This window comes from Triticum dicoccoides, chromosome 5B (assembly GCF_002162155.2).
Source record: "Triticum dicoccoides isolate Atlit2015 ecotype Zavitan chromosome 5B, WEW_v2.0, whole genome shotgun sequence".
Classification (NCBI taxonomy): domain Eukaryota; kingdom Viridiplantae; phylum Streptophyta; class Magnoliopsida; order Poales; family Poaceae; genus Triticum; species Triticum dicoccoides.
This window is the reverse complement of record NC_041389.1, coordinates 44110307-44134674: the sequence shown is the minus strand read 5'-3', so window position 1 is coordinate 44134674 and position 24368 is coordinate 44110307. Positions and strand designations below refer to the sequence as shown.

Here is a 24368-nt window from a genome sequence, read left to right as displayed (position 1 = left end):
ACCTGCATGGTCCAAGTCGGAGTAGCCAACAAGATTGAAAGAGGCCCTCTTTGGATACCAAATGCCAAAGTTTGGTGTATGGATTAAGTATCTCACTATCCTTTTCACGGCCTTAAGATGACATTCTATAGGAGCAGCTTGATATCGTGCACACATGCACACACTTAGCATAATATCGGGACGTGAAGCACATAGGTATAACAATGAACCAATCATAGAGCGATAAACCTTTTGATCAACCAGTTCACCATCTTTGGTAAAATCAATGTGTCCACTAGTAGGCATGGGTGTAGACATACCTTTGCATTCTTGCATATTGAACTTCTTGAATAATTCCTTGGTGTACTTTGTTTGAGAGACAAAGGTACCTTCCTTAGTTTGCTTGATTTGCAAACCAAGAAAGAATTTGAGTTCACTCATCATAGACATCTCAAACTTCTCTGACATTAGCTTTCCAAACTTCTCACTAAAATGAGGGTTAGTTGATCCAAATATAATATCATCGACATAAATTTGGCATACAAATAATTCTCCATTAACTCTTTTAGTAAAAAGAGTAGAATCTATTTTACCAATTTCAAAGCCTTTTTCAATAAGGAACTTGGTCAAGCATTTATACCATGCTCTAGGAGCTTGTTTAAGTCCATAAAGAGCTTTATGAAGTTTGTAAACATGATTAGGTTTCTTAGGATTGACAAAGCCGGGAGGTTGCTTAACATAGACTTCCTCCTCTATTTCACCATTTAAAAAGGCACTTTTAATGTCCATTTGGTATAAGGTTATATCATGGTGATTAGCATAGGCAAGTAAGATGCAAATGGACTCAAGTCTAGCAACGGGAGCATATGTCTCACCATAGTCCATACCTTCGACTTGTGTGTATCCTTGGGCGACGAGATGTGCTTTGTTGCGAACTACTTGTCCATCTTCATCTTGCTTGTTGCGAAACACCCATTTGGTACCGATGATGTTGTGGTTGTTGTCGGGCTTCTCAACTAATGTCCAAACTTGATTTCTCTCAAAGTTGTGTAGCTCTTCATGCATGGCGTTTATCCAATCCGGATCTTCCAATGCTTCTTCAACCTTCATAGGTTCAATGCTAGAGATGAATGAATAGTGTTCACAAAAGTTAGCTAAATGAGTTTTAGAGCGAGTGATTCTCCCGGTTTGGACATCATTGTAGATTTGCTCGAGGGGATGGTCTTTAGCAATTCTTGCTCGAACTCGTGAAAGCTTTTTCTTGGGTCTTGGTTGAACATCTTCTTCATCTTGTTCTTCTTCTTGGCCTTCTTAATTGTTGGCATTGTCGTTTTCTTGTCGTGGTGGAGAAGGAGGTTGTTGATGTTCTTGGTGTACTTCCTCGTTTTCTTCATCTTGGTGTGTCCTACTTGTGGATGCTTCCATATCAACTCTTGGTTCACCTTGTCGTGAGGTAGAAGCTTCCACTTGGACGGACGAGGTACTCTCCTTCACCTCCGTTGGACGAATCTTGCCAATAGACAAGTCTTGGATTGCTTCCGAGGGGTCTTTGTCTCCTACATCAATTGGCAATTGCTCTACTTGCGAGCCGTTAGATTCATCAAACTTCACATCTACTGTCTCTTCAACCTTTCGGGTGAAATTATTGTAGACACGTAAGTGTGAGAGTTTGAGCCATAACCAAGTAGGAAACCTTCATGAGACTTAGGAGAAAATTTAGAACGACGATGCTTATCAAGAATGTAGCACTTTGAGCCGAATACTCGAAAGTATCCAACTTGGGGTTTGTTACTGGTGAGGAGCTTGTATGTCATCTTGCCGAGTAGCTTGTGAAGGTACAAGCGATTTGTTGCATGACAAGTTGTCTCAACCGCTTCTGCCCAAAAGTGCTTCGGCGTCTTGTACTCATCAAGCATCGTTCTTGCCATTTCGATGAGCGTCCGGTTCTTCCTCTCAACAACTCCATTTTGTTGAGGTGTGTACGTAGCCGAGAACTCATGTGAGATCCCTTCTTCGTCAAGAAAGGTGTCCACATTTGTGTTCTTGAACTCCGTTCCATTGTTGCTGCGAACCTTCTTGATCTTCACTTCAAATTGATTTTGGGCCTTCCTAGCGAAGATTTTGAAAATCTTTTGGACCTGCAATTTATCATCTAGAAAGAACACCCATGTAAATCCTGAAAAATCATCAACTATAACTAGACCAAAAGAATTTCCACTGAGACTTTTGTAGGCGTTGGGACCAAAAAGATCCATGTGAAGTAGCTCAAGTGGCCTCCTTGTGGTCATGATGTTCTTCACGGGATGCCTTCCTCTAACCTGTTTACCTGCTTGACAAGCGTTGCAAAGTCTATCCTTATAAAATATGACATCGTTAACGCCAAGGATATGATTTCCTTTAATAAGCTTGTCAAGGTTTCGCATGCCAACATGACCTAATCGTCAATGCCATAACCAACCTTTAGAGGATTTAGCAATAAAGCAAGTTCTAGGTTGAGCCTTTTTAGTGAAATCAACAATGTAAAGATCTCCTCTACGTATACCGGTAAAGAACATTTTATGATTATCTCTATGAAACACTTGGCAATCTACTTCAGTAAATAGGACATTGAAACTGAAATCAGCAAGTCTAGATACAGAAAGTAAGTTGTAGCCAAGAGATTCAACGAGCATAACATTTTGAATGGAGCTATCATGTGAGATGGCCACCTTACCGAGGCCAACCACCTTACCCTTTGAGTTGTCACCGAAAGTGACATACTTTCGAGGACCATCATTTTTAGCAAGCTCACGAAACATATCTTTTGTCTCCGGTCATGTGATCGGTACACCCACTATCAAGAACCCATTCCTTTCCTCCTGCCATATATCCCCGAAAATTTGCCATAAGACCAAAGTGTCTCATTGCATCATCAAGATCAAAGTCTGTATCATCATCCTCATCATAGTATCCATGTTCAACATCGTCATGTGGTGGATCAATTCCTAGAGAGGGTGATTCGTTAGAGTGAGTTTGACAATGATCTTCTTTATGAATTCTAGTAGCTTCAGAAATAATATCGCTAATGATTCCAATATTTCCTTTGGCACGCATAAGATTTGTAAGCTCGAATAGACAATCACCAAACATAGGATCATTGGAATTCGTCTTACTCAAGGCAATAGACTTATGGAGAATTTCATCTAGATTTTTCAAGGAATAATCCGGAAATTGTTCCTCAAGGAATTTCCATATAGTGTAGGCACACTCAAGAGTAGGCAAATTTCCAATCAAGTTTCTAGTCAAGCCTCTAGTGATAAGATTGGCAGTTCTAAGATTGCGAACCATGTCAATTGACTCATCAAGGGTAGGATGCATAGGATCAACATGAGGTGCACAAGGGCTAGCAATGTACTTGTTCAAATGATATTGATTGAAAATCACAAGCATCTCATTTTTCCACTCATGAAAATACTCTCCATCAAGTATAGGCACTCTATGTCTAAGACTCCCGAAAGTAGACTCATCCATCTTCCTCCAATGGTGATTAAACCAAAGCAATGGAGACCAAAGCTCTGATACCAATTGAAAGGATCAAGAAGAGGTATCTAGAGGGGGGTGATTAGACACTGAGTGCTAAAAGTTGCAGTTTTTAGTTTCTTTAAGTTTAAGTGGAGTTTTGGCACAAGTTTAACAATCACAATACATCTCAAGCAAGCATGCAAAGAGTATATGAGCAGCGGAAAGTAAAGCATGTAACTTGCAAGAATGTAAAGGGATGGGATTGGAGAATTCAAACGCAATTGGAGACACGGATGTCACGAAGGGTAACGGCTGCGCAAGTCCACGGAGGGCACCACCCAAGAAGGATCCACGAAGAAGCAACCTTGTCTATCCCACCATGGCCGTCACCCACGAAGGACTTGCCTCACTAGCGGTAGATCTTCACGAAGTAGGCGATCTCCTTGCCCTTAAAAACTCCTTGGTTCAACTCCACAATCTTGTCGGAGGCTCCCAAGTGACACTTAGCCAATCTAGGAGACACCACTCTCCAACAAGTAACAAATGGTGTGTTGATGATGAACTCCTTGCTCTTGTGCTTCAAATGATAGTTTCCCCAACACTCAACTCTCTCTCACAGGATTTGGATTTGGTGGAAAGAAGATTTGAGTGGAAAGCAACTTGGGGAAGGCTAGAGATCAAGATTCATATGGTAGGAATGGAATATCTTGGTATCAACACATGAGTAGGTGGTTCTCTCTCAGAAAAAAGTTGGAAGTGTAGGTTTGTTCTGATGGCTCTCTCCACGAATGAAGAGGAGGTGGAGGGGTATATATAGCCTTCACACAAAATCTAACCGTTACACACAACTTGCCAATCTCGGTGGGACCGAATTGAGAAACTCGGTCGGACCGATTCAGCAAATCTAGTGACTGTTAGGATTTTCGGTGGGACCGACATGCAACTCTGTAGGACCGATATGGTTAGGGTTAGGGCATAACGTAATCTCGGTGAGACCGATTACACAAACTCGGTGGAACCGATTTTGGTAATAAGCTAACCAGAGAGTTGGTCAGGTAAACTCGGTGGGACTGGTTCGCTCATTTCGATGAGACCGAAATGTTACGAAAGGGAACAAGAGAGTTTACATTGCAATCTCGGTAGGACCGGTTACACAAACTCGGTGAGACCGATGTTGGTAATGGACATACACAGAGAGATTAGAATCCCATCTCGGTGAGACCGAGATCCCTATCGGTGAGACCGATATGCCTACGGTTTGTGGCAGTGGCTATGACATCTGACCTCGGTGGCGCCGGATGGAAACAATCGGTGGGGCCGAGTTTGACTTTTGGTTTAGGTCATATGTGGATGTGAGAAAGTAGTTGAGGGCTTTGGAGCATATCACTAAGCACTTTGAGCAAGCAAGCCATTAAGCAACACCTCATCCCTCCTTAATAGTATTGGCTTTTCCTATAGACTCAATGTGATCTTGGATCACTAAAATGTAAAATGTAGAGTCTTGTGCTTGAATCTTGAGCCAATCCTTTGTCCTTAGCATCTTGAAGGGGTTCCACATCCATTAGTCCAAGCCACTCCATTGTTGAACTTATCTGAAACATACTAGGTAAAAGTGTTAGTCCAACAAGAGATATGTTGACATTAATTACCAAAATCACCCAGGGAGCACTTGTGCTTTCACACTACCTATAGCGCAGGCCAGAAACACACGCTACTGGTAAAATGTTATACATAGAAAATTTAGCAGTAGCGCGTTTAGATAAACAGGCGCTATAGATCCTAAACTAGCAGTAGCGCCGGTTGGACGACAAGCGTTGCTGCTATTTTTTGATCAGGGGGTGCGGTGTGTTACACTTAGCAGTAGCGTGAGGCTAGGTAACAAGCGCTGCTACTAACAGATACTAATAGCGCTCTTTATAGCCAGCGCTACTACTAACTACTAGTAGCGTGGGGTCATAAATAAACGCTACTGGTAAACTTCTATCTATAAGCATTTTCATAGTAGTAACAGCTCACATTTCCCCCTCTCCGGCACACAAAGCAATACTCTCCCCCTTCCCACTGACGAACAGATGGCCGAGAGGTTTCTAGGCGACGGCGCGGCGTCGAACGGCTTCGGCCGCCGCCATCTCCAAGAGCCGGAGGCGCGCCTCCACTACAAGGCCCGGGACATGCGAGTGCCAGGGGCGTGGAGGCTGAGCACCAGCGGCGTCCTGGTGCCACCGATGCCCGAAGGGGCGGCGCAACGGGCCGAGATCACCCGCATCCGCTCTTCCCTGATGGAGGAGCAGCGGAACAAGCCGTGGTACGCCACTCACAGCCACACGATGTGGTCCATGTACCTCGCGTGCCGCCGCGAGGAGCAGATCGCCTCCGCAATTGGCGTCATCCCCCGTGGCCGCCTCAACACCGACGGGCGACGCGAGTGGTGGGGCGTGCCAGGAAGCACCCTCAAGGCCGTCCTCGACCACATCGAGACCGGCAACATGTCGTGCCTTGAGTACCCACCGCAGCCGTCCTTCTCTCACCGTCGTGGCAACTCCTCGATGTCGCGGCGGATGGAGCCAGGGTCCTTCTCGTCGTCGGGCTCCGGCTCGCCAGCGCTCCGCCCCATCAAGCCCGAGCTGGAGGAGATGCCGCTCAGGCGCCGCACCCACAGCGGCGCCCTCGTCATCAACGAGGGAACTCGGCCCTCCCCGCGCTCCCTCCGCCTGCTCTGGCTGAAGCCCAAGCCAGGGCTGCTCCCCGTGAAGCCGCAGCACATCGACAATGGTGGCCCCCAACAACGAGTCCGCCCTCAAGTGGGCAAAGGAGGACTACGTCTGCGAGCAGGTGCGCCGCTAGCGTCGGGCGTACGTGGAGCTCCAGGCCCAGCATCGCAGGCACGAGGAGGGCAGTGTTGTCGTCCTCAACAGCAACGAGGAGGACAAGGCCACACCGTCCAGCGCCCCACCGCGCTTCAGCGACCCTGGCCAGGGCTGTAGTAGGGACTGAAGCCGCACAGGCGAGGCGTGCGATGATGACGGCGACGGTGGCGACTACACCCGCTTCTACAGCTTCTTGGCATGTAGACGACGACGGTGACGACGACGGCTAGGTGTAGTTTGGCGTAGTTAGGCGTACTTTGCAAGTTTTTATGTTTTTTGTACAAATTTCAATGAAATTTGGCCGAGTTCGTGCCACAATCGCCAAGTTTGCAAAAATTTATACGGAATATCGCCGAGCCCGCGGCGACCTATGGGCCGACGAATGGGAACGAAGTCGCCCCCACACGCCAATCTAGCGCTGGTTCGCCCCCAGGCGGCTCATTTTTGGCGCCCTGGGGGGCCGAACGGCTGGAGATGCTCTCAGCTGTTGGCCCCCCAGGGGGCGCGTAAAATCGCCGCATGAGGGCGAGCTGGTGCTTAAAATCAGAGTGGGGGCTTTCGGTTTCCCAGCAGCCGGCCTAGGGTTGCCCCCAGAAGGCGGTTTTAAAAAAGGAATTCAGCTAAAGTTTGGCAAACTGGACAAAGGTTCGGCTAAAATTCGGTGAACATGGCATTACATAACCAAGATTGGTACTTTTAAAAAAATGGTCGCAACTACAACTACGGGCCGAAGAACGCGCTGAGCACGGAGAAGTCGTCGACGTCGCCGTCATCCTCGCCGTCGTCCTCGACGTCCTTCCCCTCCTTGACGTGGCCGCCCCTGCTGCACCCCTACCAAGTGTCGCCATGTCGGACCGGTGGTGGCGGCGCGTCGTCGTTGTTGTCGTCGTCGAGGACGACAACGCCTCTCTCGCCGCGGCCACGGCACCGAGCGACGAACTGCTCGTAGGTGCGGCACTGGCGCTCCAGCTCCGTCCGCGCCCAGTCTTCACGCGCCCACTTCAAGGCCGCGTCGTCGAGCTCCTCCTTCACGCCGCTAGCGAGCCCTGGCTCCGTCTTCACAACGGCGAGCCCCGGCTCTGTCTTCACGGCGGCAAGCCTCGGCTCCATCTTCGGGTTGACGTAGCAGGGAGGAGCCAAGGAGGAGGCGCGCTTGCCGACCTTGTTAATGATGATGCTGACGTTGTGGGTGCACGGGTCGAGCGGCATCTCCGATGCGGGCTCGGTCTTGACGCGGAACACCGCCGGTGAGCTGGAGGAGTGGGAAGAGGAGCTGGAGGAGGAGTGGGAGGAGGAAGACGAGGAGGAGCCGAACATCCTGGGCATCAATTGCCCGGCACTCCGGCAGGAGACCGGGACGGCGGCCGCGACAGGGTATGTCGACGGCGGGTCGTTGCCACCCTCGAGGTCCTGGAGAACCTCGTGGAGCATGTGGCCTGGGGCGCCCCACCACAGGTGGCGCCCCTCGCTGTTCTTGATGCCCCCACAACCGGCGTCCTATTGGTCGAGGCCAGCCGTTGCGCCTGCCGATGGTGGAAGTACGCCGCCCATGCCTCGTGGTTGTTGGCGGCGTACTGCAGGAGGGCGCGTTGCTGCTCCGCCAGTGATGCCCACACACGGTCGACCTCATCGGCGAAGAGGTTGGGGCGCGCGTTGACGTCGGGCACTGGGGGAATGGGGACGCCACCAACGCTGAGCCTCCACCTGCCCGGCCCTGCGCATGTTGGGCGGCGCCGGGCTGTTGGCCTCGAAGAGCAGATACGCATCCCACCCATGCAGCGAGCGGCGGCCGAAGCCGTTGGCCGCTGCCGCATCACCGGGGTGTCGCTCACCCATCGTCGCGGCTGGGCTTGGGGAGAGATGGGAGGATTGTCGGGGGCGGCTGCGCAGGGGAGAGAGAGGCAGAGCAGGGCGAGGTGTTGCCAGAGGTGAGGGGGATGCGTTGATTTTATAGCCGCCCGACGTCGTGTGTACGTGTGGTTCGGCATGGGTCCGCCGGCTCCAATTCCAACCCAATCCGGCGAAAAACGGGCTTCTAGGGACACGACTGGACCGATTTTCACCCACCGGTGTTAAAAAATCACCCGGGGCCATGTTGAGGGCACGGCTGAAGATGCTCTAGTAACCATCCCGCTCGGCAGAAAAGATCACTCTCCAAACCTCCTTGCGCGCCGCCGTGCAGCATGGTCGCTCCACTCTCCTTCTTCATGTTGTTGCTGGCTCGCATCGCGAGGCTACCACACAACAACGACAACGCCGCCAGAGCTCGGGCATAGGACGCTAGGAGGGGCAAAATTTCGTATTTTGACCCTTTTCATGTCTAAAATCGAGATCTGACCCCGTTATGGAAAAAATTCGAGATTTGACCCTTTTGCTACCGCCGGAGACCCCGGCGGTAGATGTGTGCAGGCTACCACCGCCCCTCGTGGCGGTAGGTTCCCTGACACCGTCTGGCCGTTGACGGTCGTGTACACGTGGCAAAGGACCTACCGCCGCCGTCTATGGCGGTAGGCTGTTGCAACCTACCGCCAGTCACTCTGGCGGTAGGTTCCTGGATAAGGTTTTGAAGGAGGGGGTTGTGCTGCTCCCCCACCCATTCATTCACCCCACTCTTCTTTTGAGCTCTCACTCTCTCCCCCTCTTCTCCCCCACCAAATCACCCACTAGATCCCCTCCATTGCTTGAGATTTGGCCGGTGGGTCGAGGCCATTTGCATCAACCAAGGTACCTCCCCCATCCCCCTTCATTTGGTTGGTTCAAATCATGCATTTTACTCATTTTGTTGGAATCACTAGTTCATGGTTTTGTTGTGGTGAAATCAATGTATATGATGCATTTAGGATAATATTTGTGCTTTGACAATGTATTGTGTCACTAGCATTGTTTGGGTAGTAAGAAATATCATTTAGGGTTTTGTTAGGGTTAATGACATGGTTAGGGTTAAGGTTGTGTTTATGGTTATGCTTAAGTAAATGAAAATATGATGAACGTTGTGGTTATAGTTTAATTAGGGTTTTGTTAGAGTAGGTACCTCTTGAATTATAGTTCGTTCTACTCCTAGGGTTCTAGTTTTTGTCAAGAGACGGTTAGGATTTTTTCCTTGGATGACCGTTATAGTAATCCCTCGACTTGTAGGATGGGACCGATCATCTTTGTTGAGACTTCCGCGGAGGCAGCGGCGAAGCTTGAACGTGCAGTCATTGAGGAAAAGGTGGACTTGTGGGTCAAAGTCGTTGATGCATTGAATGCGGCTTGTAGAGATTTTTCAAAGTATTATGTGTCGAAGTGCGACGATGCCAGAGTTAAGTTATACCAAGCTAAAGAGAAAAACATAAGCAACCTCAAGAATGAAGAGAAAAATCATAGACGCACTCTTGCAAGGCAAATTGCATTGTGTGGAACAAGGGATGAAGTGAATGAGATGGACTTTAACAACCCTGGCCAGATCATTGATTGGCTAGTTAGGCAAGCATCATCGGCAATACTTAGTCGGGCAACTCGTTGGGCTTGGGTCCGTGAAAGAAATGATGTCATTTGTTGCAACCCCGGGCCGTACGACAAAGATGTCTTGTTGATAGAGTAGTAGAGGGGGTTGAAACAAATGATGGTGTAGTGTCATTTGGACTGTAATGGCATGTACCCTTATCATTTATGCAACCTATGTCATTTGAACCAGTGAGAACATTATAAATAAGTTATGCTTTGTGTTTGTATTGTATCATTTGATTTGAGTTATGGTTTGTTCCATTTCATGTAGCATGGAAAACATGACCCCGGAGCAGTTGAAGAAAGTATATGAGAAGTGTTGTGGCATTGCATCTAAGAGTTTGGCGGCAGCGTCTGAGAAGATTGTACCGGAGCGAGAACTTGGTATCAAGAGGGAGCTTGATGCATGGTTCAAGATAAATGATGAGGAGTGGGCTGCCATGATGGATATGAACAAGTATTCATTCATGGAGGAACCTTCTGATCATAAGGAGAGAAAAGTTTTCTGTAGGCTTGTGAAAGAAAAAGAGAAGATACTTGATGAGCTGCACGAGAAGGAATATGCATGCAGACATGTTGTGGCAACGGAGATCTTTTTCTCCGTGAACAAAGAAGAATTCCGCGAGCTGGACTTGAGGAAACCCGGACAGGTCATTGGATGGGCAATAAGTCAAGGCAAGTTAGAGATTCCTGAACGGCATGCTCGATGGGCATGGTTCCGCGAAAAGAAAGGTGTGTTGGAGAATTGGGCAGGATCGTCGGATTTTCAACTGAAGCCTAATCCTGATCGTGATGCACAAATTGAACGTCTTATGCGTTTTAGATCTTTCTTTCCGATGTAGAAAATGTATGCTCCGAGCTTGAGCTTTGTAGTTTGAAGTTATGTCATTCGAATCGCTAAAAGGGGGACATGGACATGGATCAGTTATGTATGTCTTTGCTACTTGATCATTTCTAGTTTGAACTTATGTCATTCGAATCGTTAGAAGGGGGACATGAATCTTTAAAAAAGAGTCATTTGTGGATGTAATGAACGATGCTCAGTTGTTGATGTCTTTGCTACTCGATCATTTGTGGATGCTTAGTTCATAGAAAGTTGTAAGAAATGGAAAGGCAAAGGGCTAAAAAATAACATAGATCAGAACCTACCGCCATAGTCTCTGGTGGTAGGGTGCCCAACCCTACTATAAAATCAGTGGCCGACTTGGTCACAGAAAAATGGCCAACCCTACCGCCATAGGCACCGGCGGTAGGTTGATCAACCCTACCGAAAAATCAGTGGCCAAATTGGTCACAGAAAAATGGCCAACCCTACCGCCATAGGCACCGGTGGTAGGTTGACCAACTCTACCGGAAAATTAGTGGCCATCTTGGTCACAGAAAAATGGCTGCTAGGATGGCCAACCCTACCGCCATGGTCCCTGGCGGTAGGAGCCTAACGCCTAGCCTACTGGCGGTAGGATGGCCAACCCTACTGCAGAACAGGGGACCGTTTCGGTCATAGAAGATTTCGCCATCCTACCGCCATGAGGACTGGCGGTAGGGTGCTTTGTTTTTCTCTGTTTGCTCTATTTTTCTTCTTCATCACTTCAAGACAAATCAAGTCACAGCAACAGCAAAACAAACATAGTTCATGACATAGTTTCATACAATCAAAGACGTAGTTCATGACAGGTTTCGCAAATATAGTACATAGTTCATGATAGGTATCACAAATCAAAGACATAGTTCATCACATGTTTCTCGAATCGAAGGCATAGTTCATGACTAGTTTTTTCGAAACAAAGGCCTTATTGGGTCACACGAGGCCATTTTCCTTTTTTGTCGCGTGCCTCATCCTCCTCTTGGGCTTCACGAGCCCTTGCAAGCTTTCTTGCTCTCTCCTCTTGACGAGCAATCTTCTCCTTGCGTGCCCTCTCCTCTTCGCGCTTCTTGCGCTCCATCCTCTCCTTTTCACGACACTCTTCATCCAAGCCTCTCTGAAATGCTTCTTCAAACAACCGCTGCCTCCTTAGACAATCTCGATGTTGATCTTTCTTAACATCTTCTGGCACATCTTGATCTATCCATGTGAAGTACTTACAAAGTGGAGGCGGCGACTAGGTACGAATAAAGAAGAAATGTGGTGTCATTAGTAAGATAGATTCAATGGTTGACGACATGTTTGAACTTGAACAACTTACCGGCGGTACATCATAGGCGTGAGATGGACGAGGACGATCGTAGGCATAGTTGGGACAAACAAAATATCCTCTTCCTTCTGTCCATGATTTCTTGTGGTCGGTGGATACCTTAACTTTGCAAACATCTCCACACCAACATGATGGAGTTCTCATATCTTTGTCCTTCACCTTATCCAACTCGGCGTATGTCCACTTGTCCGGCATATCCTTGCAGTTAGCACATGGTGGCCTCGTCACGGAACCGGAAGAAGCCATGCCTATAAAGACAAATTTGGTAGTTAGTAAAGTAAAATAACATGTATGTATGCAAAAAAAACAAATAAACAAGACCAAATAACAAGTACCATTCACCTTATTTCAACCATCTGGGTTAAGTAAGATGTCAATAGGCCTTCCTCTATCAACCCTTCTCATCCTACGAGCACGGCCACCGGTACCCGACCGTCCCCCACGCCCTCTAATACTATCTCCTCGTCCACTACCACCAAGATTCATCAGTCCTCCACGCGCACCACTCCTGCCTCCTCGTCCACTACCACCCCTACCTCCTCGTGTGCCACCGGTACCTCCTCTTCGGGCACCACTTCGACTAGGATCCGGAGTTTTGGCATCGGTCCGTGGATTTTTGGTGCATTTCCTAACATTGTGTCCCGGCTCGTCACATTTACCACAACTGTTGATGTCCGGTGCCTCCATGAAATGGCCGCTACCAAATTGTTTCATTCCGGTGTATCCAGCTAGGTCATCCATGTCACCCCTAAACCTCTTCTTTCTTCTTCTTCCCTTTGTAGGCACCATGAATTAGGGGTCGGGGACGATGTGTGGCCCATGATACGCAGGCCACTGTGACTGATCTAGGAAGGTATGAAACCTAGGATCACATGTCAACCTCGTTCGTTCCAATGTGAACTCATGCAACCGCAAGGTGGTACCATCGGATACTTTCAAGTTTTTGAACCTTGCGGCGGTCATCACATGCGAGCAAGGCCAATGATACTTGTGAGGTCTCTCGCACTGACACCACCGGGTCTTGAGGTGCACCTCATATGCTACTCCACCGTATGTCATGCCGTCCCTTGTTGTGCCACCCGGCTCATCGACTTGGTAGATTTGTTCTTTTTCATTGAAACTAATGATTTGTTGACACCAAGACTTGCGCGATTGATGCTTCAACCAATCCTCAACTTTGAAGGGAAATTCCATTTTCTCACCTATCCATTTGGTCGTCTCTTCGGAATGCCTCAGAAAATACTCGTTCAGCTTGAAGAAGGTATATTTCACTATTGCAGTGACCGGCAAAGAATGGACACCCTTGAGCACATTGTTGAAGCATTCCACCATGTTACTTGTCATGTCTCTGTATCGGAAACCTCCTTCGTCGTAAGCACGTGACCACTTATGCTTCTCCAGAAAATTCCTTGTCAAGAATTCTCTCCCTCCTTTGTTCTTCTCCAACGCCTTGAATAGCTTATCATAGCGGCTTTGGAATGTGTCGGTGTTGAATGCCACACAAACATGGGTAAGATCTTTGCAAAACTCCTTACTCTTGCATGCACGGTAAAAGTTTGCCACGAAATGCCTCATGCACCAACGGTGTTGGAGCTTTGGATAGCCTGGAATGTCAACTTCTATTGCTTTGAGAATCCCATGATGGCGATCTGATATGATGCACACCTCTCTTTTGGGGCCAATCACCTTCGTCCTCACATGATCCATGAACCACTGCCAATTGTCATCGTGCTCGGAAGGCACCAACGCAAACGCCACTGGTAACACATTGTCATTGGACAAGTGGGCCATTGCTACCATCAACGTGCCCTTGTACTTTCCGGTCAAGAACGTGCCATCAATTGACAAAACGGGGCGGCAATGCCTAAATGCATCGATGCATTGCCCAAAGCTCCAAAAAGCTCGATGAAACACTCCCTCGATTGACTTGACCTTATGGCGCATGCCCGGGTTCCAATGAGCAATGGCTCCTAACATTCTCGGAAGAATGTTGTACGCGGCGACATAATCACCATGCAACATCCTTATAGCGTTTGCCTTCGCCATCCACGCCTTTCCATACTTGACCGGGTACCCGAATCTTTCGAAGACCGAACTCATGAGGAACTTCACCTTCACGGTTGGATCATGGGGTATCTCATTCAACAATTTATATCCTAGATACTCGGATGTGAGTTGGCGGTGTCCCTTGCTTCAGTCCGCTTTCTCCGGCGGTATGCACTTGTGGGTGGCCACACAACTCTTCAACTCCCATTGCCCGGTTTCCTTGATCTTTCTTCCACGGACCTTCCATGGGCAACCTTCTTTGTCACATTTGATTGTGTAGCACAATTTTTTGTTGGAATGACCAACAACGAACGGCCTATGGTTCCGAATGGCATAGTCACTCAACTATGTCTTGAACTCTTGCAAACAACCAAACTTGATCCCTTTCTTCAAATGAGCATTCTCGTCCTCACCCGGTGGCCTTGGATCACCCATCCTCGGGCAAGGCGATGATTCGATCAAGCCTAACCTCATGCCACCATCAACAACGGCCTTGTCGGCAAGGCTAAGATCACGAAACAAAGAGGATCCTCTTTCCTTGCCATTGACCTTCTTGTAAATTTGATTTTCTTGCGGCGTGAGTCCATCCTCATCCAATTCTTCCGGTGGACCCTCATCATCTGACTCATACCTACACATACGGCTATAAGGTAGGTTCCGGCCCATGTCTTGTTGATGCACAATGACATCCAAGTCACCAATGGGATTGTAATGAATCTCTTCTTCTTCCGCATACACATCATCTTGAGCAATAGCATCTCCATCAACATGAGCAATGGCATCCTCATCAACATGAACATTTGCATGTTCATCAACATGAGCAACGGCCTCATCTTCAACATGATCATCACCTACAAGAACTATTGCTCTAGCATTGATGTCCTGTTCATTTGGTTGGCTACTTGGTGGTTGGCCAGCCGCATTGTGGTCATACACCACGACAGCATCATGTATTGGGGAGGACACATTCCGGTTCAAGTCAAGTAGTGGCCAGGAACTTCAACCTTTACTTGTCTTGTGGCAAATAACTCAAGTGACTTGTCTTGTGATCCCTCAACTTTCTCCTTATAAACATCCCAATGCAATTGAGAGGTGATGGGCATACTCTTTAATCGGGATCTTACTCCCACTCTCACATCATACCGTCTAGTAAGCTTCACACCATCACTTGGGTTAATCCAATTGCGGACGTTTCTTACTTTCACGACAATATCATCATAGCCCGGGCTTGTGTCAAAAACCATGGCCTCCTCCCCTTCGTCGGCATTTCCATCCATGAAAGTCGCCTTGTCCAAATAATGCACATTCACTAGTTTATCCATCTAAAAACAACGGAACAAAATTGAGTCGTCCATGGACCGGTCATTTCATATGGATGAACTATCTAAAACATAAGATTTTGAATCTAACAACTAGTATACATTAATCATAGCACTAACCCTAACCCTAACCTAACTAAACCCCTAACCCTAACTCTTAAGCTACCTTGCCACAACAAAGAGTGACACATATTACTTAGATCAACCATAAATGCCCCATAAATGTGCCATAAGTGCACAATAAATGCTAAACTAGAGGAAGAACTAGGGGGGTTGCAAAACTAGTTGATTCCAACAAAACTAGATGATTTGAACCAACCAAATGAAGAAGGGATGGGGGAGGTACCTTGGATGATGCAAATGGCCTCGATCCACTGGACAAATCTCAAGCAATGGAGGTGGATCTAGTGGGTGCTTGGGTGGGGGAGAAAAGGGAGAGAGAGTGTGAGCTCGGGAAGGAAGAAGATGAGTGGAGTGGGTGGGTCGTGAGTGGACCCCACTTAACCTTATCTCTAGGACCCTACCGCCAAAGACCTCGGCAGTAGGGTGTTGGAGCATATCGCCGTGGGGTGTGGCGGTAGGTCCCTTTGCCACGTCAGACCCCGTTAACGGCCAGACGGCCTGGCCGTCAAAGCAACCTACCGCCAGGGAGGACGGCGGTAGCCTGTACACATCTACCGCCAGGGAGGACGGCGGTAGCCAAAAAGGTCAAATGTCGAAAAAAAAATTAAACCGAGATCAAATTCTGATTTTAGATGTGAAAAAGGTCAAAACACGAAATTTTGCCGCCAGGAGGAGGAAGATGGTTACCCGACCGCATTCCGGTCTCCGGAATCGGCCCCGCGCTGGATCTGGAGGGCTAGTCGGCGTCGACGCGAGGAGAATCAGACTCTCCTGCAACCCCCGCCAGTGGTCGTGGTGCTAGTGCTGACACACCCGCTCGATCGGCCGCCACGTCTGCTGCTATTGCTGCGGGATGAGAGCAGAGGGCGCTTGAGCGGCGCGAGGAGTTCTGCACTTCTGCTACGCCTCGTATTGTGTCTGACCGATATTGCATTTAACTACGAGTAGTTTATTTAGGGATCATATTTGCATGGAAAGTCTGGAAAAAAGAAAACTTTGACCTCGTACTTCTAGTCTGAGTCGAACTTTGAACTCGAAATCCCAGAAACTGGCACACTGAGCGGGAAATACACTTTGGTTCCTGATTGTATATGCACCCTATATGGAGATTTTTTTAATATTTTAATAAAAAGTCAAAATAGGTAAGAACTATTTTGACAAAACACTTGACTTACTTTTGCACTGGTATATAAATCTCGACGAAAAAAAAACAAAGTTGACCTCACAGCAAAAAAGACAAAATTTATTTGCTACTATATATCACTATTCACACTATTTTAGCCAAAATTTTGTCTTTTTTGAAAAGAAGTCAAAGGGATATTTTTTTTGTGGATTCTTTTTCTCACGAGTACAATAGAAGATCAAGTTTATTTCAAAAATATTTTCAGGAATTTTTGACTTTTTGTTGAATTACTATTTTTTCCCATATAGGGTGCATATGTCCCCATGGACCAAAAGTTCCCCTCCCACACCGAGCTCTCTATTGTGTGTGTGACCGATATAAGAGTGTGTTCCATGGCTTGATGATGTTCCCGTTAGGTGTAGTTGCAGCAAATGTGCTACTCCCTCCATTCCTAAATATATATTTTTCTAGAGATTTCAATAAGTGACTAGATACGAAGTAAAATGAGTGAATTTACACTTTAAAGTATGTCTATATACATCCGTACGTGATACTCCATTTGAAATCTCTAAAAGACAAATATTTAGGAACGGAGGAAGTAGGTAATTAGCAATATCAGTGAATGTAATGGCCTGGTGCCATATAACAGTGAATGTAATGTGAGATTTTGTAACACTGAATTAGCAAGTTTGTGTTGCATTTGACACCCTTTTGCAAGATCAAAGAGCAGACATAACACTGACAGCATGGCAATTTATAAGATCAATGAACTTTTGATGCATTTGACAACTACTTATAAGATCAGTGCATTTGATAGCAACCAACAAAACATAAACAGCAGCTACATGGTAGTTGCACCAGACAGCACATTCTATTATTATTTTTTGCGGATAACAGCAAATTCTAACATACAAGGCAAATAAGCAGCAGAGATTTGACGGTGCCATTTCACACCCATTTTCCACATAAGTATCACGCAAATAGCACCAAGTCGCGGTGACATAAACTGTTCGTTTGGAGTCTAGACAAACCAAAATGATAAACACTGGTACATGACCATGCCGACATAAGAATTTAAATCAAAAGGACATAACCAAAAGTTCAATAGTACTGGAATCTCTTTTAACATACTAATAATACCATAGAAGCACCAGTCAAGCAGGATCAATTCTTTGATTTGTTTTCCTTAGCTTAGACAATTTTTTTGGTAGCCTTCCGCTTCGATCCACTTGTTCCTGCTTCTGCTTGATCTTTTCCTTTGTTCTTAGTCTCCTGACTTACTCTGATCTGAGCATCAATGTTTTCATCCTGGTGTAAGAAATAATAGTGCATAAGAATCTCAAACAATACACAAGCAATTTAAATAAAGCACAAGTAAATGGAAAGTGAACAAGTATTTACCTCGGTTGCCTTAATTTTCTTCCTTGTTTTCTTCAGGAATGCATTTTTCTTCTTCCCTTTTTCAGGATTCTTGTTGCAGCATGTCTTGTTGTGCCCCTTGTGGCCACACATGCTCCAAGTAATCTTAATGCCATGCTTTGACTTTTTCTTGCCTTTTGGTGCTCCTCCCTCTTCCCTCTTCTTGTCATTCTTCTTAGGCCTGCCTGACATACTCACATAACCAAGTGCTTGTGGTCTAGGCTAGAGATATGACATCTTTCCTCTCTGATATGACCATGACTGCAGATGATGTTGTTGTTGTTCAGACATTATCGCATTTTAATGAACTACGGATCAATAATATTTGCATGCCAAAATTAATTCAATTTGGTACAGATAATAAGGAGGCTGAGACTTTTGTTGCGTCTGCCGGTAAACCTGAAGCTACAAGACCTCAGATGAGTTTTGTTCAGTCGAAAGAAAACTACCAAGATAAAGTAAGTGAAAAAGAATTGAATGTAGTCATACATGCACCAGATCATGTACGTGCACGTGATTACGCTGATGGTTTTAATTGGCGTGCAACCAAGATATTAGCACATTGTGGTTTTGGTGCACACGTAGGAGTCCTAGATGCATGTAACACAAAGAAAACAAGAAGCCGTGTGGAGTACTACTTCGGCAGAGTTCGTCCACCAGATTGTTCCAGGTCCATTCACTTTTTACCACGTGACGTGCTCTCCTTGCAAGCCTGCGGATGGGGGCCACCGACAGCTGATTATGTTAAGTTGGCGCATCAGTTTTGTTTAGGAAATAAAAACTGCCAAGATGTAAAAGGCAAATTTCTTAGAGTCCTAAAGTTATCTTTAGGCAAGTCTTTGGACTTGTTTTGTTTAATTTTTAGCCGTGAGAGTAGAGATAGGATTTTCCTTCCTTGCTTATCAAGTTTCTTAGATGGTCGGGTAATATAAAAGTCAAGGTGCGCCATGTAAAAGGCAGGTTATTTTTATATGAAATAGACACGATGTGTTTTTCAGGGTAGACACCCGTATCAAGTTTTGGAGGGATCTTTAGAAAACCTCTGTGTTGCGATTTCTTTTCGTGGAAATTGTTTTGCGCGTGAGTACCTTCGTCGAGATTGGTTTTCTCGTGCTGGGCCGCAAGGTTCAAACCCTCTACTTCGTGTACATCGCGTGCACGGGCGAGAGGTTGCTACTGCTGGTGGTGGAGTGTCGTGAAAGGTCGGGCCGCAACAACGGATCGGATCTCGCCACGAGGTCCGGTCTATATCAGGTGGTATTCAGAGCAAGGTTGTTCACGACACTATGGTGAAGATGACGAGCGCATCATCATTCAGTAAGTTAAGTTATGGATTTCAGTTGGAGGAGGAAGGCCGCTGGGCCGGGCTATTTCACACCCGTGTGGTGGTGAGAGAGAGATCATGTGCCATGACGATCGATCACATGAATTTGATCAACGCCGCAAGCATCGAGATGGTGAAGAAGCTGAATCTACCAATGGCACCATGTCCACAACCATACTTGTTTCGTTGGGGTCAAGAAGAGCTCACTGTCACGCAGCAAACCAAGGTACCGTTTTTGTTGGGAAATTATTTTTGCGAGGTTTTGTGCGACGTGATTCCGGTACCAATGATTTCATGTCACTTATTATTGGGCGAGCTATGGTACAAAGAGCATGATGTTGCGTATGATTGCAAAACACATAGATATACCGTCAAGAGGGGTAAGATGTGCAGCCTTGTGCCAATGGATGATGAGCGTTTTATTTCTTGGAGGAAAGAACATCTTGAGAAGATAAAAGAAGAGGAAGATGCAAAAAAGAATACAGTCGAAGCTACTGAAATTTGTACAGCCGTCGGTCAGTCTGCAAACAAAAATATTATTCAAGAGGTCAATTCGAAACCGAGGACGGTTTCACTTCAAGAGGGAGAGGATGATATGACCATGACTGCAGATGATGTTGTTGCTGTTCAGACATTATCGCATTTTAATGAACTACGGATCAATAATATTTGCATGCCAAAATTAATTCAATTTGGTACAGATATAAGGAGGCTGAGACTTTTGTTGCGTCTGCCGGTAAACCTGAAGCTACAAGACCTCAGATGAGTTTTGTTCAGTCGAAAGAAAACTACCAAGATAAAGTAAGTGAAAAAGAATTGAATGTAGTCATACATGCACCAGATCATGTACGTGCACGTGATTACGCTGATGGTTTTAATTGGCGTGCAACCAAGATATTAGCACATTGTGGTTTTGGTGCACACGTAGGAGTCCTAGATGCATGTAACACAAAGAAAACAAGAAGCCGTGTGGAGTACTACTTCGGCAGAGTTCGTCCGCCAGATTGTTCCAGGTCCATTCACTTTTTACCACGTGACGTGCTCTCCTTGCAAGCCTGCGGATGGGGGCCACCGACAACTGATTATGTTAAGTTGGCGCATCAGTTTTGTTTAGGAAATAAAAACTGCCAAGATGTAAAAGGCAAATTTCTTAGAGTCCTAAAGTTATCTTTAGGCAAGTCTTTGGACTTGTTTTGTTTAATTTTCAGCCGTGAGAGTAGAGATAGGATTTTCCTTCCTTGCTTATCAAGTTTCTTAGATGGTCGGGTAATATAAAAGTCAAGGTGCGCCATGTAAAAGGCAGGTTATTTTTATATGAAATAGACACGATGTGTTTTTTAGGGTAGACACCCGTATCAAGTTTTGGAGGGATCTTTAGAAAACCTCTGTGTTGCGATTTCTCTTCGTGGAAATTGTTTTGCGCGTGAGTACCTTCGTCGAGATTGGTTTTCTCGTGCTGGGCCGCAAGGTTCAAACCCTCTACTTCGTGTACATCGCGTGCGCGGGCGAGAGGTTGCTACTGCTGGTGGTGGAGTGTCGTGAAAGGTCGGGCCGCAATAACGGATCGGATCTCGCCACGAGGTCCGGTCTATATCACTCTCCTTCAACTGGCTCCAAACAGTGAGCATATATCTTCTTAAGATGCTCAACTAAATAGCATTCGTGATGATGTGCTTCAATAATCAGCTTTGGTTGTTATGTACCTCTTCAAGCAAATTTTTTTATAGATGGCGCTCCAATGTACCTGCATTAGTTTTTTTTTCCTTTTTTCAAGTCCATGTTTATTTTTAGTGCTAATGTTATTTTACCACTTGAAAAAAGAAATGTAAGAAAGAATTACAACAACCATAAACTTAAAGAAAGTGTTGGTGCATTTGAAAAATGCTGAACATGTTTTTGGAAAATGTTTCACATGTATTAAAAATTATAACGTGTTTTTGAAAACTGTTCATCATGCATTCAAATAATTGACAATTGTATTTAAACAAATGTTCAAGATATTTTTAGAAAATGTTCAGTATTAATAAATTTGTTGTGTAAAATTATGTTTACATTTCTACAAACATGGCTGAATGTGTTTTTACACATTTCTAGAATTTAATATTGTTACGCAATAAATTTTAATGCATGTTGAATAGTTTAAAAAATATAATGTTACCAATATTTTAGTAACTGGGCATTTTAGAAAAACAAGGAAGATACACAATGATTGTATTTGCTTGTGGTCCAGACGAAGATACATCAATTTATGCAATAATTTATAGAGGTTGAAGTATTTAAATCCACTTAAATTTTTTGATTTACCTCTTCAAAGTACACAATAATGAAAACAGAAAAATATTTCAAATACACAATAATTGCATATTGATAATTATTGTATTTTCATATGGGATAAGTTATGCGTCATGAGACTAAATAGGAATTTGGAGAAAAGTAAAAATAAAACAGGTAGGCAATGCATTAGAAAAATTGCAGAGCGATACGATGGAACTACTTAGCTTTCAAGCTAAAAGAATTTTGTGCAAAGCATAGTTCTATCAGGTGGCCGAATTGTGCAGGTAGTTAACCAGGTGGCAGTTTCGAAACCCTTCCTCCGAGTTTTTTTTTCATGTATTATTTACTTTGTATTTGAGGGTTTCGTACGTATTAAATAAAATATGAGGCTGGTTTCTGTGAAAAAATCCTCGGGTGTGGGGCTCCCTGCGCCTCCCCCGCTCTTAGCCACAGACATGTGAGCCATGCCATGCGGCAGGGTGTACGTCCGAATAAGGAAGGAGACACTGTATGTACACGGTCAAACAAGTTTAAGCACCAGTCTTTTGTAACTTCAGACACCAAAATAACTACACAGATAAGTTTAGCAACTCCAGTGTATTTAACTAGGTAAAAAACTAGAAATACACAACGAAGAAAAAAGTGACTTACACCAGAAAAAATAGTCATGCGACTTGTGAATACCCATAATTTTCACTTAAGCTGGATCTGGTGGCTTACATTGTTATCTCTTAGGATTAATGTGAGGGCTAATGATAATTGTAACAATTCACTAGATTTTTGGTTGAACTGCAATTAAGAAACTCGCAAATGTACAATGTATCAACAAACTAAGCAAGCTGACACTTGGCGCACATGCAAAGACATGAAACGAAAAGAGTTCTGGGCATACTACTAGTGCATGAGTAATGCTACATGGCCAAATCATCCGACGCGTTAGTCCAGCTCCGACAGCGGCAGCACGTCGTTCGCCGGCATGTCGTCGCGCTCCCGCTCCGGCAGCACCCACCGGCCGGACCCGTCGCGCTGGAGCCCCTTGTTCGCCGTCTGGCTCCACTTCTCCGGAATGCCCTCCGTGTCGCGCAGCATCGCCGAACGCTTGTTCACCAGCGCGACGTCACGCCGCGGCGCACCGTCCTCCCGCCGGAACTCGCCGGCGGCGCTCTCGTGGCCGTCCAGCAGGTGCAGGCACAGCTCCAGGTTGTGAGACCCCACCGGGTCGTGAGAGTCCTTGAGGTGCGGCGACTTGGAGATGTTCAGGGCGAGCTCGTGGCCGACGTGCACGTACTCGAACGCCTGCCGGAGGCCGGCCAGCGCCCACAGGCCGCCCAGCACCCCGGAGACGGAGGCCTCGAGCGCCGTCCGGGGGACGGTCGGCACGAGGTCGGTGTTGACGACGACGCGCAGGACGCTGACGTTGCGCGACGTGAGGCCGCCGGAGAAGGCCCTGTTGCCGACGCGCGGCGCAGAGAAGGTGACGGCGCGGACGGGGACGTCCGGGTGCGCGGCTGCGGCGTCCCTGGCGGAGAGCAGGGCCAGCGCGCCGCCGAGGCTGTGCCCCGTGAAGGTGACGTGGACCTTCTCGCCGCGCTTCCCGAAGTGGCCCACCAGCCGCTTGAGCTCGTCGGCGACCTGATCACGGGCGCTGCGCGCGCCGTACTTGTTCCCGGCGTTGCTTGACGTGTACAAGGTGTGGAACCCCTCTGCCACCATGGCGCCGTCGCCGTCGGCGGCGTCGAACGGCACGAGGCCCGTCCTCAGGTTCATGAACCACTCCTCCGCCGACATGGTGCCGCGCCACACGACGACGATGTCCCGGTGGCCTACGCGGCTGGCCTCCTCCGCGCCGGCGACCGCGACGTACCCGGCCCAGTTGGCGTGGTCGTCCCAGGCGTCCGCGTGGAGCCGCGCCATGAGCCACCGCGGGATATCGACGTCGCAGGTCGTGTAGATGAACGCAGTGGCGACGTACCCGTGGCCGGCGAGCCCGAGCGCCGGGAGCATGCGACGGAGGCCATGGAGGCAGGTCCCGCAGTTCTTGGACCAGTGGCGCCCGTCGAAGGCGTCGTAGGTGGCCTGCGCGAGGTCGCCATACCTGAGTATCTCCGAGCGGAGGCCGGCGTCGAGCGGGTCGAGGAGCGCCACATCCCACCCGCCGCCACGGGCGAGCTTAGCGTGAGGGTCGACCGGAGGCGGCAGCGACGACGTCAGAGGCTGCACGGCAACAGCTATGGCAACAGAGATGACAGTGAACTGGAGGAGGCGCTTGCAGACGGCGGCCAAGCTACGACCGGTGATCGACATCGACGGGAGCTCACTCGCCGGCGCTCAAGATCGCCCGTGTGTTGAGTTGTATTGCATTCGCAGCTCTGCCTGTGCATGGTCGTGGTACGGAAGTAGATATAGGCATATACTAGGTGGCCAGTGGTGATCACCTACCGGCGGGGTGAGTCGTCGCTCAGATCCACTTGGTACCGAGGTCAGCGGAACGGCGGCCCAGAAAGAAGACGGCCGGCGATGAGAAGGTCACAAAAAATAATGGACGAAACGCAGAGGGGAAACTTCCTAAGGTTTGCACTCCTACGTCACGTAGCATCATACCACTTGGCATATTTGTTGTTTTATTTACCAAGTTCAGTGACCAAGCTGCACCGTTTTCAAGTTTTTTTTTTAGAATCATGATTTTCAAGTTCGGTGACCGTGACCGCAATCGAA

The 24368-nt window shown here is 47.1% G+C and overlaps 1 protein-coding gene across 1 annotated transcript; it reads right to left on the bottom strand.

Moving 5' to 3' along the window:
- Window positions 1-22589: 22589 nt before the first annotated feature.
- Window positions 22590-24104, bottom strand: LOC119305645 (phospholipase A1-Igamma1, chloroplastic-like). The gene has a single exon (XM_037582113.1). The coding sequence runs from the start codon at window positions 23955-23957 to the stop codon at window positions 22590-22592; it is 1368 nt and encodes a 455-aa protein (XP_037438010.1). The 5' UTR covers window positions 23958-24104.
- Window positions 24105-24368: the final 264 nt, after the last annotated feature.